Source organism: Triticum aestivum, chromosome 5B, assembly GCF_018294505.1.
Source record: "Triticum aestivum cultivar Chinese Spring chromosome 5B, IWGSC CS RefSeq v2.1, whole genome shotgun sequence".
NCBI classification, from domain to species: Eukaryota; Viridiplantae; Streptophyta; class Magnoliopsida; order Poales; family Poaceae; genus Triticum; species Triticum aestivum.
In genome coordinates this window covers 496,285,854-496,305,197 of record NC_057807.1, presented here as the reverse complement: position 1 = coordinate 496,305,197, position 19,344 = coordinate 496,285,854, and the positions used below count along the sequence as shown (strand labels likewise).

Sequence of the window (19,344 nt, the reverse complement as noted above, 5' to 3'; positions counted from 1 at the left end):
TTGAAACGTTTGTTCCAAAACAAAGAGCATGCCAAGGCGATGCGATGGCACAGAGAAGACCGTAAGAAAGACGGAAAGTTGAGAGTACCCGCTGACGGGTCGCAGTGGAGAAAAATCGAAAGAAAGTACGGGAAGGAGTTTGCAGATGACGCAAGGAGCGTATGGTTTGGTCTAAGCGCAGATGGCATTAATCCTTTTGGGGAGCAGAGCAGCAACCATAGCACCTGGCCTGTGACTCTATGTTTGTATAACCTTCCTCCTTGGTTGTGCATGAAGCGGAAGTTCATTATGATGCCAGTGCTCATCCAAGGCCCTAAGCAACCCGGCAACGACATTGATGTGTACCTAAGGCCATTAGTTGAAGAACTCTTACAACTGTGGAATGGAACAGGTGTACGTGCGTGGGATGAGCACATGGGGGAAGAATTTGACCTAAAGGCGTTGCTGTTCGTGACCATCAATGATTGGCCTGCTCTCAGTAACCTTTCAGGACAGACAAACAAGGGATACCGCGGATGCACGCACTGTTTGGATGATACCGACAGTATATATTTGAATAGTTGTAAGAAGAATGTGTACCTGGGACATCGTCGATTTCTTCCGAGCAGGCATCCCGTAAGAAAGAAAGGCAAGCATTTCAAAGGTGAGGCGGATCACCGGACGAAGCCTCGCCACCGTACTGGTGCTGATGTACATGATATGGTCAAGGATTTGAAGGTGATATTTGGAAAGGGTCCTGGCGGACAACCTGTTCCGAAGGACGCTGACGGACGCGCACCCATGTGGAAGAAGAAATCTATATTTTGGGACCTGCCATATTGGAAAGACCTAGAGGTCCGCTCCGCAATCGACGTGATGCACGTGACGAAGAATCTTTGCGTGACCCTGCTTGGCTTCTTGGGCGTGTATGGGAAGACAAAAGATACACCTGAGGCACGGGAGGACCAGCAACGTATGCACGGAGAAGACGGCATACATCAGGGTCATGCAAGCTACGCTCTTACCAAAGAAGAGAAGGAAATCTTCTTTGAATGCCTGCTCAGTATTAAGGTACCGTCTGGCTTCTCGTCGAATATAAAGGGAATAATAAACATGGCAGAGAAAAAGTTCCAGAACCTAAAGTCTCATGACTGCCACGTGATTATGACGCAACTGCTTCCGGTTGCATTGAGGGGGCTTCTACCGGAAAACGTTCGATTAGCCATTGTGAAGCTATGTGCATTTCTCAATGCAATCTCTCAGAAGGTAATCGATCCAGAAATCATACCAAGGTTACAGAATGATTTGGTGCAATGTCTTGTCAGTTTCGAGTTGGTGTTCCCACCATCCTTCTTCAACATCATGACGCACGTCCTAGTTCACCTATGCGAAGAGATTAACGTTTTGGGTCCTGTATTTCTACACAATATGTTCCCCTTTGAGAGGTTCATGGGAGTCTTAAAGAAATATGTTCATAACCGTGCTAGGCCAGAAGGAAGCATCTCCAAGGGCCATCAAAATGAGGAGGTCATTGAGTTTTGTATTGACTTTATTCCTGACCTTAAGCCGATTGGTGTTCCTGAATCGCGGCATAAGGGCAGACTGGATGGAAAAGGCACGCTAGGAGGGGAACAAATAATATGTATGGACGGACATTCTCTCACTGAAGCACACTACACAGTTCTACAGAATTCCGCCTTGGTGGCTCCGTATATGGATGAACACAAGAATTTGCTACGCTCCAAACACCCGGAGCGGTCTGATGACTGGATTACACGTGAACAAACCAGGAGTTTCGCCAGCTGGTTGCAGACACGTACCATGCATGACACCTCTATTGAAGATGACCTGTACTTGCTGTCCCAGTTACCATCTTCGAATATAATGACTTTCAAAGGGTACGAGATAAATGGTAATACATTTTACACGATCGCCCAAGATAAGAAGAGCACCAACCAAAACAGTGGTGTCCGCTTTGATGCAGAAACCAAGACGGGAAAGGAAACATATTATGGTTATATACAGGACATATGGGAACTTGACTATCGACGTGGTTTAAAGGTCCCTTTGTTTCGGTGCAAATGGGTCAATATGACACGAGGCGGGGTAACGGAAGACCCGCAGTACGGAATGACAACAGTGGATCTCAACAATCTTGCGTATGCAGACGAACCATTCGTCCTAGCCAATGATGTGGCACAGGTTTTCTATGTGAAGGACATGTCTACCAAGCCAAGAAAAAGAAAAGATAAGGAAGCGAATGCATCGTACGATGAGCCAAAGCGGCACATAGTTCTTTCTGGGAAGAGAAACATCGTGGGAGTGGATGACAAGACAGACAAGTCAGAAGATTATGAAAAGTTTGATGAAATTGCTCCATTCACAGTGAATATTGACCCGAGCATCCCGTTAAATGATGAAGATTTTCCATGGTTACGGCGCAAAGGGACACACGCGAAGAAAAAGTTTCACACCCAAAGATCTGGGATGTGATCGGCTTCACTATCATCACTTTCTTCTGTGTTTCACACCCAGAGGGGAATCTCTGTAATAGTTAGGGTAGTTATGTGTTTTGGCATTTGAAACGCGAAGAAATTTTATGTGCAAACAAATTCTTTCATGCCTTTACTGATTTTTAAAGTTAAGTTATTCACAAACTAGTGATTCACACTAATTTCAAATAATTCAAAATTTAAACTATTCAAATTTGAAAACTACAGGCACTAACAGAAAGTTTGTAATTTTTTGTACCTAAAGCAAAAATATTCACAAAGAAACTCTAAATACACAAAAAAACACAAAATAAATAAAGCAAAAAATAAAAAAAGCCCGCCTACTAGGCCAGAGCGGCCTGCATACGACTAGAAACCCAACCTGTTGTTGGGCCAGGATGCAGGCCCGCAAAGGCCAAGTGGGCCCACAGGGCAGCAAAGAACACGTAGGCCCAGTAGGCCTGCTTTGGAGAGGAGCTCGAGAGAGCGACCGTAAGGGGTTTATAAACCAGTGCGGTCGCCCCTCGGCTAGCTAGGTGGGACTAAACTTGCCGCACCGCACGTGCGCCAGCGCACCCCCTTTAGTACCGGGTCGTGGCAAAGGGTCAAATGTGAAGCACAATAGTGCCGGTTGGAATTTCAGCCGGCACTAATGTGTACACTAGTGCCGGTTCGTGGCGGCGATCAATAGCACCGGTTCGTGGCGAACCTTTAGTACCGGTTCATGCCACGAACCGGTACTAAAGAGGCTGTGTCAGCCTCCGGTCAGGCTATGGCCCCACCATCACCATTTAGTGCCGGTTTGTACCACGAACCGGTACTAATGAGGTTGTGTCAGGTAAGGCTGGGCCCCACGAGCACCTTTAGTACCGGTTCATGGATGAACCAGACGTAAGCTGTTTTTTAGTCCCACCTCGCGAAGTGAGAGGGACTAGGAGCGGTTTATAAGCCCTGAGTGCAGAGACGATGAAGAAGAGGCTCAATGCTCACGTTGCTTAGCTTCAAGCCTTCAGGAATACGGTAGACTGCACGGAGCTATGCGCAGTGCAGTTTACACTATTCCGAAAGGCTTGAAGCAAATTAACGAGCATTGCACCTCTTTTTTATTTTTAATAACTTATTACAACTCCGGACTTCTTCTGTTATGGCAAAAACTAATTGCACGTCGACATTTCTTTTTTTAAGTTATAACTCCAGACTTTGACCATCAAGTTTTGCAGAAAAGAAAAAATAGCAGAAAAGAAGAAAAACTATAGCTGAAAAGAAAAAAACTATATAAAAAACTACTCAGAAATAAATAGAAGAAAATAAATATAGCAGAAAAGAAAAAACTACTCAGAAATAAAAAGAAGAAAAAATAAAGCAGAAAAGAAAAAAATTATATTTGCTATTTTTCAATCGTTTACAAAATGACCGTGAAATTGAAAATCACTACAAAATGAACTCTGAAAATGTTGAATTTTGGCAAACTAGATGAAAAACTACTCACAAATAAATAGAAGAAAATAAATATAACAGAAAAGAAAAAACTATACAAAAAACTACGCAAAAATAAATAGAAGAAAATAAAGCAGAAAAGAAAAAAACTATAAAAAAATTGGGGCGCTGCCCTGTGGGCCTGATAGGCCACAGGTGTGTAATTACAGGCCTTAAAGGCCCAGCAGACTCACAGGGCAGCGCGCAGAGTTTAGGCCCACAAGCCTGCTATATAGAGGAGTTCGAAGTGGTAGCCGCGGCTGGGTTTATAAACCAGTGCGGCTGCCCTTCGCCCGGCGAGGTGGGACTAAACTTTGGGGTGGCAGCGCGAGGCCTTTAGTACCGGTTGGAGCCACCAACCGGTACTAAAGGGGGGGCCTTTAGTACCGGTTTGTGCCACCACCCGGTACTAAAGGGGGTCGCTTCCCGCCGCTTGGGCTGGCCAAAACTGGCCTTTAGTACCGGTTGGTGGCTCCAACCGGTACTAAAGGCCTCTCCTATATATACAACAGTTGCGAAAATTTCATTTCTTCCTCTGTTTCCCCATTTGATCGACGCCGTCGCTGTCGCCGCCCCGTCGCCGCCGCCGCCCCCGTCGCCGTCGCCGCCCCCGTCCCTGTCGCCGCCCCCGTCCCGTCGCCACCCCGGGCCCATCCCCGTCGCACCGTCCCCGCGTCGCCGCCCCCGCGTCACGCCCCGGCCCGTCACCGCCCCCGGTCGTCGCCTCGCCGTCGCCGTCGCCTCGCCCTCGCCGTCGCCCCGCTGTGAGCTCTCCCCCTCTAACCCCTCTCCCTCGCCCCCGGCGGCCACCATGGGCGCCGCCCCTCCCCGAGCCCATACACACACACACAAGCATGATGAACACACACACACACACGTACATATGTATGAATTAATGCATGTATATACGTATTTTGTATGTTTAATTAGTTTAGATTATTTAGATTATTATTTTTTCACTATTATATATGTATGAATGCATGTTAGATGGATATAATTAGTGTTTAATTAGTATGGAAATTTTTATATAATGTTGTTTTTCAGTTTTTTAATGGATGTATAGATGTTGTGTTTTCTGTTTTTAGTGTTAGATGCTTAATTAGTATGAAATAGTATATAGATTTTTGACATATGCAATGATAGCATAATTAGTGTTATATAGAAATGTTAGAAATTTTAGTTATCAAAATCCAATCATAAAAAAATGTTACTTTTTGCGGGCATATAGCTAGTATTTGTTCTCGACGATGCCCGGCCCGCATCCTCGCCGTCGACCCGTCCGCGACGACGTCCGGCTGACCCATGTCCGGGACTGGGCTCCGCCGGGCTGGCACTGGGAGGTGCTGCCTGGAGGGGCGCGCCGCTTGATGAGGAACCCGGCCCCGGGTCCCGTCGTCGACCCTGATCTCGTTTGGTGGCGTTCGCGTGGGCCAGTTTCGGTGCGGAGGGACCCGGCCCCGCCGGAGGTGGTACGTAGCCGTGTCAGGGAGGAGGACGAGCACGTCCATCGCTACATGGTTGCGTTAGAAGGCGGCAGGTTCTCCAATACCTGGCAGTTTCTTCGGGGATCTCACTTCAGCTATGATCCTGTGAGGGTTCCTTCTCTTTGGGTGTCCACCGCCCGCGCCGCAGGAACCGCGAGTGTCCTAGATTCTTCTGTAGTATTCGATCTTTAATTAGCTACCTAGCCAGTGATGTACTATTCAATATTATATATTATTCGAGACGATGTATTCGATATTATATCTATTATTCTAGACGATGTATTCGAGATTATATCTATTATTCGAGACGATGTAATTTGAATACTAAATTGTTTTATATTTCTTTTGGATTAGTTAAATAAAAGCTATGGCAGACAATACCGACAGAGAGGGAGAACAGACCATGTTCGATATGATACGTGGGCCAGATGATGATCAGAATGAAGAAGAAGATTATGACGGCTCCGAATTTCTAAACAACACCGGAGAGGGTGATATGATATTCGATCGCGACGACCAAATTAATGAAGTCATGCACTACGATTATGACGATGACGAAGAACATGTTGATCCTGAAACAACAAAGACTGGCAAGGTATATTTATATAAGCAGGCATCTGGTGTTCATCACATGTTTTAAATGACTTGAAGATATATTAACGAATCGATCTTTGTTCTTTCAACCATCCGGATCGAGCAAATCTTCAGGCAAAAGGACGAAACGAGGCCCGAACAAAAAGTTGAAGGAGGGCGTAAAGTACAATATCGAGGCAGTCAGACCTAATGGCGAACCATTAGTGCCTAAGAAGATTGCGGACAAGTTCGTTCGTCAGTGTGGAGTTCTTGTGAAGGACCAACTCCCGATTAAACTTCAAGAATGGAGAGAGCCAGCAAAGCCATGTCTAGATGTTACTTTTGTCGACAAGAATCAAAAAGATCTGCTTTGGGATACTCTCATGGAACATTTCACCCTACCAGATCATTTCACAAAAGCAGATGTGCAGAAAGTCAAGGACGCTGCTCTTAGGAAGATGGCGGTTGCATTCAAGAACCACAAGAATCGTGAATGGGATAAGTACGTCAAGGGAGGAAGGAAGACTCCAGTATTCGAGGGAACACTAGAGAACCAACATGCTCATTGGGACGATTTCGTGAAATTCAAGGATTCGGAATTAGCTAAGGAACGGTCGAGAATAAACAAGAAGAATGCCGAAAAAAAGGATAAGTTCCATAAGCTGGGGCCAGGTGGCTATGCGGTGGCAATGCCTAAGTGGGATAAGTCTGAGAAAGAGATGGAGGATGCAGGTGTCACTCCGGTTACTAAGAGCTGGACCCCCAGGTGCAGGACTTGGTTCTATGCGCATGGGGGGGAGTTGGACCCGAAGACAGGCAATGTTTCGACGAAGGCAAGTCTGAAGGGAGCCGACGATGCGATACTTGTTGCAATAGAAGAGGCACGATCGGGGGTGTTCCAGCCCAATAGAGAGAACGACAAGCTTACGCGTGCCCTGGGAAATCCTGAACACCCGGGAAGAACATGAGGCAAGGGCGCTATTCTGTGGTATGAGGGGTTTTCAGACTGGAACACCGACTATAGAACCCGTGCGAGAAAGAAGATTGCGGAGGAGAAGAAGAGGAAGATGGAGGAGGAGCAGAGGAAGCGGGACTATGAACGCCTTCAAGGCCTAGAAGCAAGTCAAGCGGAATTGGCAGTCAAATTCCAGCGGCAGCAGGAGCAGATCGACTCACTTACCCAGCAAAGGGGGTCTCAGGAGCTGCAGCTTCTAGCGGATGATCCAGCATTGGATAGCACCACCCCATCCATGCCGAGAAGCAGCGTGGGTTCCGCCCCGGACGATGCAATGCTGGGTAGATACCCCGTGGATGACATCACGGAGAACACTAAATGTGAGCTACATGTCAAAATAACGAACATATCCATGAAGGTGGCGGACGCCGTTGCTTTTACAAATCCCCCCGAGGCAACCTTCCATTGCAACCCGATTCCAGCGGGCTATGCTCGTGTCTTGGTTGATGAGGTGGTGGACCCACCATATTCGGAGCTACAGCTTGACATTCCTGGAGGTGACGACGAGCGCTTTCTCGGAGAGGCCAAACATCGTATCATCCTATGGAAAAAGGATCGCATCATCTTTCGAAGGCCACGGACACCGCGTCAGCCGACTCCTCGTCAAAGTCCGCCACCGAGTCAGCAGACTCCCGCTCCTGCAAGTCCACCAAGTCCGGCAAAGTGTCAGGCCACTCCTCCTCCAAGTCCGCCAAAGTGTCAGGCCACTCCTCCTCCTCCAAGTCCGCCACAGCGTCAGACGTCCACTCCTCCTCCAAGTCCGGCACAACCTCAGGCCACTCCTCCAAGTCCGGCACAGCTTCAGGCCACTCCTCCTCGTCCAACTCAGCTCCGTCAGCCGTCTCCGCCGCCTCAGCAATCGTAGAAGAGACACCCCGCAGCTATGGTACGTAGCGGTACGATTCGAGGTAGTACAGGAAGTACAGGCGGAGGCAAGCGATATAAATATGGTCCAAGCCTCACGCCTCTTCTGCAGAGGGCTTATGACAAGTCCGAGGAGGAAAACGCAGCCATATCGAAGGCCGAGGTGGAAGCCCATTTTGCACCGAAACCGCCACCACCGCCAAGGGAAAAAGTGCCTGAGGAAACGGTTGACCACTTCATTCGTATGGCTCAACCACCAGCTCCCAAGCCTGTTGACACAGACTATGAGCGCCACATCAGGAAGTTAAATCGAGCACGTCTACGTAAGGAGGCGAGCTCGGGATCGAGCAAACAACAAGCAGCTGTCAAAAAATGCGGGAAAACCATTCCCCAGCTGGGAGAACAGGCGGCGCAATCGATCCCCTCGCTTGTTATGCCAACAACACGTGACAGTACGCGCGCCCAATATTATTGTGGGCAAACAGTTTACGTTCTCGAGGTGGGCAATGTGGTAATAACCAAGGACCATATAATGCAGGTTGAAGTTCTCAACATCACTGTTGGACAACTCCTCGAGATCGAGCCCATGCCTGTGCTTAGAGAGGATGAAATAAAACGGAAATATGTCCGGGGCCAACCTTTGGTCGAGCCAGACAAGGTCAAGAACCTCCCAACGAGAATGTATGAATTGCATCAATGGTACATGAACATTACCAAGATTTCAGATCGATTGTCCCTCATGGTGAATGTCAAGGAGGAGCATTACTTCCATGAGAAAGCTCTGTCCGTTGAGTATTCTGAACTGTTTCAGTTATACAATCAAGACGCACTCGACAAATCTATCGTCAGTTGCTATTGTCTGTAAGTGATTTCTTTCTGTAATTTAAGTCTCAAGCTAGCTGTAGTGATCTTTTTGATCAATCATTATCTGTAATTATCCTCACTATATTCTTTTCTGTGGTATTATGCAGGATGAAGATGTATGAAATGAGAAAAGGTGGACGCTATGGCATTGGGTTCATTGACCCAAACACCGTTAATGAATACACATGGCGGATAAATCCACATCATCAAAAGGACGTAGAGGACAACATGCTAGAGTTCTTGAAGCGCCTCAAATACAATGAAGATATACTACTTCCTTACAACTTCCATTGAGTCACACTGTCTTGTACTATAAATTCTCTGTTTTTGCCTACTAGCTAGCTACATGTTTTTGCTTACATATGCCCGCTTAATTAAGACATGTGAACGTGTGTCCATGCAGATTTCACTGGGTCTTGTGTATCATTAAAGTTGACGCCGGAACAGTTGAAATACTGGACTCACTACTCAAAGTTAAAACTGACTATAACATCTTGTTTGGGATAGTCAACAGGTAATTTCAATCATTATTAACTATATATCTCGGCCTATTTAGTTCGTCATTTCATGATATGAACTATTTAATAACCCCTTTATTCATTTTCTTTGTCGGCGGGCAGGGCTTGGGCAAGGTTCATCAGCGTCACGGATGGCGAATGGAAAAAAAAGCTTCAATGGTTTCGACCCAAGGTAAGTAATTAAGTAGTACTAGCTAGCTAGCTAACTGCCATCTCTTTAATTATCATGCTTGATTAATTATTATATGATCAAATTTCATTCTCGTAAAGGCCCTGAAGCAGGCGCAGGGGACTGATCTGTGTGCATTCTGCGTTTGCGAGAACATTCGCATGATGGCGTCTGAAAGGAGCAGATCTCAAAGACAGGAATGGGTACACTTGTCAGAATACTATTCACAATTTTTACACCATTATCGATATCTAGTCACACAATTAATACACATGCATATTTATCTCCTTCTTAACAGTTCAGAAAGGTGCGGGAGAAGCTCCTAGAAATGGAGCGCGTAGAAGCACTTCAAGAGGAAATAGCGGGATTTTTGTTCGACCAGGTCATAAATCCGAAGGGAGAATACTATTACCCGCTACCGCCCCCATGAAAACCACTTCCAATTGTCATCGTGCTCCGAAGGCACCAATTAGGCTAATGTCACTGGCTCCGAAGGCAACATGCATATGTAGGAGAAATTGTATATAGCTATACATTTGTGTATGTGTGAATTAATTAATATGGTGGTTTGTGAGACATTGATGATATATATATGCATGATTGGTTCTACTAGAAATTCTATTTATATATATATATATATATATATATATATATATATATATATATATATATATATATATATATATATATATATATGCATAACGTGTACAATGTGTAGTATCGTAAAATACCAGCAAACGAAAAAGAATTAAAATGGAAACACAAAATTAAATGAAAAAGAAATCATAAAACTAAAAACCCCCCAAACCTTATAGTACCGGTTGGTATTACCAACCGGTACTAAAGGGCTCCAGCCCCCCGGAGCTGGCTCGTGCCACGTGGTTGCCCTTTACCACCGGTTCGTGTTGAACCGGTACTAAGGGGGGGGGGGGCTTTAGTGCCCACACTTTAGTGCCGGTTATGGAACCGGCACTAAAGGGCCTTACGAACCGGTGTTATTGCCCGGTTCTGCACTAGTGATATATCCAGACATGGATAATCTGCTCCCGAGCTCAAGTACACCCGAATGAGCAGTAAATTCAAAAAATAGTATATAAAATCAAAAAATATGATTTTTTTTGTGGATGAACATAAAAAATCTAATATCTTGCAAAGTTTCACATTGAAATGACATCAATGGAGGCCATAAAAAACAGATTCAAGGGTCAAAAAGATGCATTTTGAAGCACCCTTTTTTTCTGGCACACACTCTACGGACGTCTTTTCGTGGAAAATTTTGCATGATGCTAGAAAACTTGTTGATGTTCATGATTTATTTTACTATTTTTAGGAATTTACTGTCCATGAGGGGTATTTGTGCTCGAGATTAGAGTAACACTTTCGCATATATCCTCTTTTGTTAACTTGGAGATTTGTAGCCTTTTCGAAGTGAGCACGATAGAAGCTCCATTTTATTTAGTTTTATTTCTTAAACAAATGATTAAGGGTTAGCACCCTTTTTTGTGTAAAGTGTATTTGATTTCTATTTTTATTTTTGCAATTCATAAGCGGCCCCCAATAGTTTTTTTGTCTGTGCTTTTGTGCACAAGTTTGATGACATGAGTGGGCTACCCTTTGATGTCATATACGTTGTGTTATAAACATATAAACAGTTGGACGCTGAGATTTCTAGCTATTATGACTGGATTGTCCAAATCTCATTTCTAAGTTAGATCGAGCGGCCATGATCGTGCCCCTCGCACATATAGCGCTACCCTATGAGAAAACAAATGAAGCTGCTTGTTGCATACATGTTGCCAAGTAGTTAGAGGTTTCTGGAAGGTGACGCCATCTTTAAGCCCTACCCGTAGCCTCCGTAAGTATCCCATGAAGACCTACTACTAGTGGAACCCTGGAAACCCATACGTGATACGTGAATCGTCGGATTTGAAATGTCAGCTCCTGATTGAACCTCATGTCCTTGCATGCAAGCACCCCGAGGATAGTTATATTTTTGGACAAGGCGTCGGGATTTTTCTGTAAAACGCACGAAATGGTCGATGGATGAGCCACCCCTTAGATTACAGATCCGACGGCCCACAATGAAATTTTCATGTTTCCACGACGTACTTCCTCCATCAAGTATAATAGACTAGAGGCTAACGCGTGTTTCTCCACGCCGTTTTTCACTCGTTGAAGAACTCTTTTATATCTAATAGATTATTGCAATCGGTTGTTTTGTTTGGACTTTTTGTCTATGTTGACTTGTCTTTAAATTATGTTTTGGCGGTGTCTTTTTGTTCGTATGTCGTGTCGGATTGATGTTGAAGATCGCACTTACACTTTTCGACCTTGTTGTCAGTCAATGGTATCTTTGGAGTTCCTGTTCCAGAATGAAACCGTGGAATTGTTGATATAATGCTCACATGGGCCTGCGCACGAAGCTCTCCCTCGCTTAGCTTTTATCCTGCTCGCCCCACTATTAGGTTAGATAAATTGGCTATCTTTTTAATTTCAAATATGTTCAATAATTTATAAAAATATTTCAAATGGTAGAAGACCATGAATTTTAGAAAATATTCTCAATTTAAAATATATTCATGGATTAAAAAATCCACAGGTTAAATAAGTTTTTCAAATTTTAAAAATGTTAAGAAACTGTAGAAATGATCAGGAGATATCCAAAAATTTAATAAATATCATTCAATTTAAAAATGTGAATTTTATTTATCTTTTTCTTTTTAATGTTCACATATTTTAATAAGCACTCTTGAACTAAAATGTGTAAAACTAAACAACACATAACCTTACATGTACAATCATCAGCGATCCCACAACCCTCGAAGAACCATAACGCTTAAATTATGGGAGCTTTCAAGTTTTGAAATGTTCGGAAACTTTAAAAATGATCCTGAAATATACACAAATTTAATAAATGTGAATGATTCTAAAATTTTGAATTTTAATTATTATTTTCCTTTTAAATGTACACAAATTTTTATAAGTGCTCGTGAATTAGAAGGTGTAAAAAAATAAAAATAAGAAGGAGCGATAAAACTATACAGGACGCACCTTACAAGTAGGGCCCTCGGGGGTCTCACAACCCTCAAAGCACCAGCACACTTCAAATCGTGGGAGTTAGATACGAATTTAATAAATATTAATGAATCTAAAACATGTGAACTGTGATTATTATTTTTCTTTTAAACATTCACAAATTTTAATAAGTGCTCATGAAATAAAAGGTGTAAAAAAATAAAAACAAGAAGGAGCGATAAAACTAAACAGGATGCACCTTACAAGTAGGGCCCTCGCGGCCTCACAACCCTCAAAGCAGCGGCATGCTTCAAATCATGGGAACTGACATGAATTTAATAAGTATAATTGAGTCTAAAAATGTGAATTGTAATTATTATTTTTCTTTTAATATTCACAAATTTTAATAAGTGCTCAGGAATTAAAAGGTGTAAAAATAAAAACAAAAAGGAGCGATAAAACTAAAACCAGGGCCCTCGGCGGTCTCACAATCCTCAAAGCACCGGCACGCTTCAAATCATGGGAACTTAGGGCGAGTTTGGTTGCCTGCATCGAGCTCAACCAGGTCCGCGCGATGCAGCATCTTTTTAGAGGTGGGCTGTTTGGTTGCACGCATATAATGTTAGGCCTGCATAGCATGATTCTTAAAGCACCTCTCGGCCTTGCTCGTTGGAAACGGCCGAATCGGCAGTTTCTCACGAGCCAGGCCCGAGCTATGCTCTCGATGGCTCGCTGGAGATCTGTTTACACTTAATCACTCTTCCCTTTCTCCTCTCTCTGGGTCAACCGACTCTTCCCTTTCTCCTCACTCTGGATCTCGTCGGCGCTGCGAGGACGCCTGGCTCACCTTGTGTTGCGTGGGGCGCCGGCGCTAGGGCTTGTCCCGCAGTCCACGGTCGTGACCCTGATGCCATGACCGGCGTCCTTGTGCGGCCAAGTGGACGCGACCTGATTAGGCGCAAGCAAGGAGGACGGACAGGCAGAGGAGACGCAGTACGAGGCTCACCTTGCTCCCGCCACCGCCGTCGGCCTCGGCCGCGAGGGCCGGGAGCGGCCAGACTGCGGGGACTCACCGGGGTACGTGCAGGACATGGTGGCGCTCTCCGGCGGGCACACTCTGGGCGTGGCGCACTGCCCGTCGTTCACGCCCCGCCTCAAGTTCAAGGCGGCCGTGTTGGACGCCGGATTCGCGTCGTCACTGGCGGCTACGTGCAGCAAGGGCGGGGACTCCGCGACGGCGACGTTCGACCGGACGAGCACGACATTCGACGGAGTCTACTTCAAGGAGCTGCAGCAGCGGAGGGGCCTGCTGAGCTCGGACCAGGCGCAGTTCGAGTCGCCGGAGACGCAGCGGCTTGTGAACATGTTCACCATGAACCAGGGCTACTTCTTCTATGTGTTCCAGCAGGGGATGGGCAAGATGGGTGCGGGCAAGAGCTTGAGCTCCGTGCAAGGATAGAAGGAGGTGGAGGACGGAGCCGAGCCACCGGGCTGACGGCGTGGAGGAGGACGCGTGTCCGGACAGCAGGTGGGTGCGGCGGAGGATGCCGAGGAAGAGCGCCATGACCGTGTCCGCGATCTCCTCGGCGTGGTTGGCGTCGACGTGGACGAGGCGGAGGCCAAGCTCCGCGGCCGCTGCGACGTCCACGGCGCGGTCGGGGGATCCCAAGCAGAGCAGCAGCTTCCACGGCCGAAACCAGCGCTGCGCGGCGCGCGTGAGGAAGGCCAGCGAGGTGAGGAGCACGGCAACGGCGGCCTCGACGTGGCCCGAGGAGAGTGCAGAGAGCGGCACGTGCTCCACGGCCGCTGTGCCGGCTAGCGCATCCCGCTCAACCGAGGGGGTCCTCGAGGCAGTTGAGCGTCATCACCGGTTAAGGACATGATGGGCAGAGGAAGCTCCGGCGCACTCAACATGTTCGATGAAATGAGATGCCAAACCTGATGGGTGTTAAGCTTTGTTGTTAACTCATAATCATATGCATGTATGCAATCAAACGCCGGATAAAAATTACATCTCGATGACAAGACCTTAATACAGGCAACCAATCAACTGGTCATTACATTTTTTGCCCTGTTTTTTCTTACCCAGCTCAGCCTGGCTCGTTTTTCTCTCCTAGCCAGATCCGATGGAGAAACTAACCAAACACGCCCTTAGTATCTCTATAGATACGTGTCATCCGCCTTCGTCTCATTCTCATCCATTCCGAGCTCCAGCTCTCCAGCTCACTAGCTCGGAACATACTACTGCCTCGCTACACGCCTACACGGCTGCAGCAACACCACAACCCACTCTCGACTCTAGCTGCGAGTGATGGACACCGTTGCCGCCTGGCCGCAGTTTGAGGGGCAAGAGTACATGACGGTGTGGCCGGAGGAGCAGGAGTACCGGACGGTGTGGTCGGAGCCGCCGAAGCGGCGGGCCGGGCGGATCAAGCTGCAGGAGACGCGCCACCCGGTGTACCGCGGCGTGCGCCGCCGTGGCAGGGTCGGGCAGTGGGTGTGCGAGCTGCGCGTCCCTGTAAGCCGGGGTTACTACAGGCTCTGGCTCGGCACCTTCGCCACCGCCGAGATGGCGGCTCGCGCGCACGACTCCGCCGCGCTCGCGCTCTCCGGCCACGATGCCTGCCTCAACTTCGCCGACTCCGCCTGGCGGATGATGCCCGTCCACGCGACCGGGTCGTTCAGGTTCGCCCCCGCGCAAGAGATCAAGGACGCCGTCGCCGTCGCCCTCGAGGCATTCCAGGAGCAGCACCCTGCCGACGCGTCCACGACCGAGGCGAGCGCGCCCTCCATCACCTCAAGCGACTTATCGGGGCTGGACGACGAGCTCCGGATGGACGGCATGGACGCGGGGGCGTACTACGCAAGCTTGGCGCAGGGGATGCTCATGGAGCCGCCGGCCGCCGGTGCATGGAGGGAGGACCGCGAACACGACGACGGCTTCGACACGCCGACGGTGCTGTGGAGCTACTAGTTCGACTGATCAAGCAGTGTAAATTTTTAGGCAGTTGTAGTAGCAGTGGCTAGTGGGACGTGGAGTTTCTGCACCCGAGCTCATATGAGCTCGGGTGAACAGTAAAATCGAAAAAAATTCAAAAAATTCCAAATTTTTTTTGGTAGAAACTTTGACAAAAGTTTTAAGTGCTTGCAAAAATTCGTCATGAAATCACATTTCTAAAAGGCGTGGCAAAAAAAAAATCGGTACTCTGAAAATGCTACTTTCAAAAGCATTTTGGAGGCTGAATTTATTTTTTTTGCCACGCCTTATAGGAATGCGATTTCATGATAAATTTTTGCAAGCACTTAGAACTTTTGTCAATGTTTCTCTAAGATTTTTTTTGAAATTTTTTATTTTTTTTTGATTTTTTTTCGATTTTACTGTTCACCGAGCTCAAATGAGCTCGGGAGCAGAAAGACACTTTCGTGGCTAGTGTAGCTATGTTCTTCCAGATATGAGAATAACAGAGAGTAAGCGTCGGGGGCTATGTTTTTCCCCAAATGCGAAAGCTCTCGGTTTCTACTTCCAGGAGGCCAAACTTGGGGTTCTTTCTTTATTCAATAATGAGGAAATGGGCATTTTTTTAAAAGGAAGAAATGAGCAGTTGTAGTGCAATCATTCGCTACATGGAGACCAACCAAATATCTTGGCAACAGAAACCAAGGTAAGGAAACGACAAATGAAAGGACGTCTCGCCTTGGGTGGTGACACAGCTCGACGCTACTCTGTTTTTTCTTTAAAAAAAATTCGAATCTTCAACCATGGCAGTACAACAAATATCAGAAATAATAAATATCCAGATCCGTAGACCACCTAGCGACGACTACCAATACTGAAGCGAGTCAAAGGCGTGCCGCTGTCATCGCCTCTCTATCGTCGAAGTCGGGCACAACTTGTTGTAGTAGACAGTCCGAAAGTCGTCGTGCTAAGGCCCCGTAAGACCAACGCACCAGAACAGTAACCGCCGCAGATGAAGAATAACTTAGATCAGAAAGATCCAATTCGAAGACACATGAACATAGACGAACAACGACGAGATCCGAGCAAATCCACCAACGACGCTACTCTGTTTTTGGACGGCCTAACAATATGATAAAAGTATGGTATACTTGCGATACTAGCACTCTCGTATTTTGCATCATATTTTGGTCATAATTTTAACTAATAAAATACAATTTATATGTAGCAAAAATCATACCATTGGAAACATTATTCATATGCAAATTCAATAATACTCCCTCCATCCCAAAATAAGTATCTTAACTTTGTACTAACTTCAGTATAAAGTTGTACTATAGTTGCGACATTTATTTTGCGACGGAGGGAGTATAAAAAAAGAATATAATTTTTTATGACATGATTAACATTTTGCTAGTCAAATTTTGACCCAAATAATGAGGACTAGTATAAATATGGGTACACTATTAGGTACAGTTTATTTTCCTCCATTGGTTCTTCGCCATGATGGGAATGGATTGATGTTACCCGTTGGGACATTGGTCCGACCTAAAATTTCAAGGCCATCGGCCCTTTATGGGTCGGCTTGGTATGGAAATTCGTCCAGAGAATTGGACACGCCTTGAGACGCATTAATCCTAAGGGGATCTCTCCCAATAGCTCCATGATCTTTTGGTCTAGGCCTAAGTGTTTAGGCTCCTAATTAGACAACCTCTTCGGTCTAATTGACCTAACAGATTTAGACTCCTAATTGCACGAGAAGAGCCGCTAGGCTTTCTCTCTCTCTAGTTTTCTTCGAGTCCTATACGTCGAAGCTCTGCCGGCTACTACTTCGGAATGCCTGGATACCATGCAGGGGTCGTCTATTTGCCCTCTTGATTGGCGGATCATCTCATAGCTGGAAGGTATAACCTAGATGTGGGAATCCTCGCGCTTCATCGACTTCTTCACTGCTTTCTCTACTTTGCTCGTCGGTGAGTTTGGTCGTTACCGCCATCTTCATAGTGTTCTGGGTGTGATCATCTAGCATAACTTTTCTGTTGCATAGCACATTCCCCTACACGAACTAGCCTGATCATTGCGTATTGTGAATCCTCTAAATGATAGGGAGCGTCATGAAATGCACATGTATTTCCTCATCCCACGTATAGCGTCTAGAAACCTGGCCAGGCACAATGCCAGACAAATAGCATGTCAGAATAATTGAAATGCAGTGACTTACTAGAACATGTTGTACAGGCTCTGCATTGCTCCTCCTTTTGTTGCGATGTTCGATGAAAATGCTCCCTAGATCATGTACTCGGAAATCCTGTACTTTTCATTGTTGCACCCCTCTTTATGTTGACACAACTAATTTAAGATTTCCTTGCATGATAATACATTACATATCATTGCACATAATTAAACCATAAATTAGTGATTGCGTGCCTCATATAAACTAGCCATGACTTTGTGTAATGGACTTAGACACAAGGGACCCTAATGAAGTGTATGGCCTTCCTTTATGATACCTATGACTTTGTGTAATGTATGACCTCTACATCTCTAATTTAGTAGGCAAAAGTGATAATCATTGGCTACACACCTGGATTACAATTCGAAAATATTAGCAAAGCATGCTGCAAGGCACACAAGAATACAAAATAGAGACACACTTATATGATAGCTATGATTCGGTCCCAAATTTTGGTTGGTCAAGGTGATAGCTCCATAAGAAATATCGTCCTTGCTGCAATTGCCAGCTCCATAAGATGCAAGAGCGACCGTTGAATTATAGCAAGCAGGTGATGCTAGTTGGGTTTAAAGGCGACAAGTAACTAGGTCTCGTCGGCATCTGAGCATCGTGGGATACAATGGGGATTAGATTAGAGTCGTCGAGGGTGTTGCCACTGCTGGTGGTTGTCGAGGTCCGGGAAGAAGATCTAGGGTTGTGAACGAGGGTGTCGGTGAAGTAGCTCTGATAGTGGACATGGTGTCGACGAAGCGGCTGAGTTTGTGGATGAGGGCGTCGGTGAAGCGGCTCTGTTAGGTGGACGATGGTGTCGATGAAGCGGATCTGAGGTCGTGGACAAGGGCGTCGATGAAGCGACTCTGGTAGGGTGGATGATGGTGTTGACAGATCTGCGGTCGTGTACGAGGGCGTCGGTGAAGCAGCTCTGATATGGGAGACAATGGAGTCGACGAAGTGGCTCCAATGCGGTGTAGGAATGGGCGGGGTGCAGATGCGCTGCGGGGATGAGAGTCCCGGTGAAGCAAATCCCGCGCGGTGAACAAGACCGGCGCTGAATGTGCTGTGGTACAATGGTGGATGATCGGTCAAGGGTTTCCAGGGTAAGGGTTGTTATGTTATGCTCCAATTTCAAGTATAAAGATGGAGGCTAACTTTTGACGAGCGAGCGGAGCGGTACACATCAATATTGACGTATGTCACCTATGTTATATATACCTCTTGTAAGCCACCACATGGGATAAGCTGATCAATTGTAAATCCCCAGCGTTTGTAACCTCCCCCGATATAGTGAAGTTTGGCTGGCTGGCACCCGTGTTTTTTTCCCCTTCGTGTTGGAGGGGTTTTACACGTTAAAATCTCGTGTCCCTTGCTTATTCTTTGTTGAGTTGATTGCTTGTCATATCTCTAACAAGTGGTATCAGGGCCTTGTTTCTGTCTAGGGTTTCAACGACATGGCATCAATGAAGTTCGATCTTCCGCTGTTGGAATACGACACGAGGTTTTCTTTGTGGCAGGTGAAGATGCGTGCTATCCTGGTGCATCCTGATCTGGACATGGTGCTAGATGCCTTCAGTGGAAAAGAACCGAAGGAGTGGACCAAGGATGAGAAGTGCAAAGATCGTAAGGCTTTGTCTATGATTCATCTGAAGGAAATATGCCCTAGAGGCAATAATAAAGTTGTTATTTTATATTTCCCTATTTCATGATAA

At 46.2% G+C, this 19,344-nt stretch overlaps 1 protein-coding gene across 1 annotated transcript; it reads left to right on the top strand.

Annotated features, from left to right (window-relative positions):
• Nucleotides 1–14,565: 14,565 nt before the first annotated feature.
• LOC123116609 (dehydration-responsive element-binding protein 1B-like) lies at nt 14,566–15,457 on the top strand. The gene has a single exon (XM_044537546.1). It carries the CDS (start codon nt 14,761–14,763, stop codon nt 15,421–15,423), a length of 663 nt encoding a protein of 220 aa, XP_044393481.1. The 5' UTR covers nt 14,566–14,760; the 3' UTR covers nt 15,424–15,457.
• The last annotated feature ends 3,887 nt before the right edge of the window (nt 15,458–19,344 follow it).

What these genes read in the sequence shown, in the direction of transcription:
- LOC123116609 (XM_044537546.1), top strand. Translation starts at nt 14,761, where the DNA reads ATGGACACCGTTGCCGCCTGGCCGCAGTTTGAGGGGCAAGAGTACATG.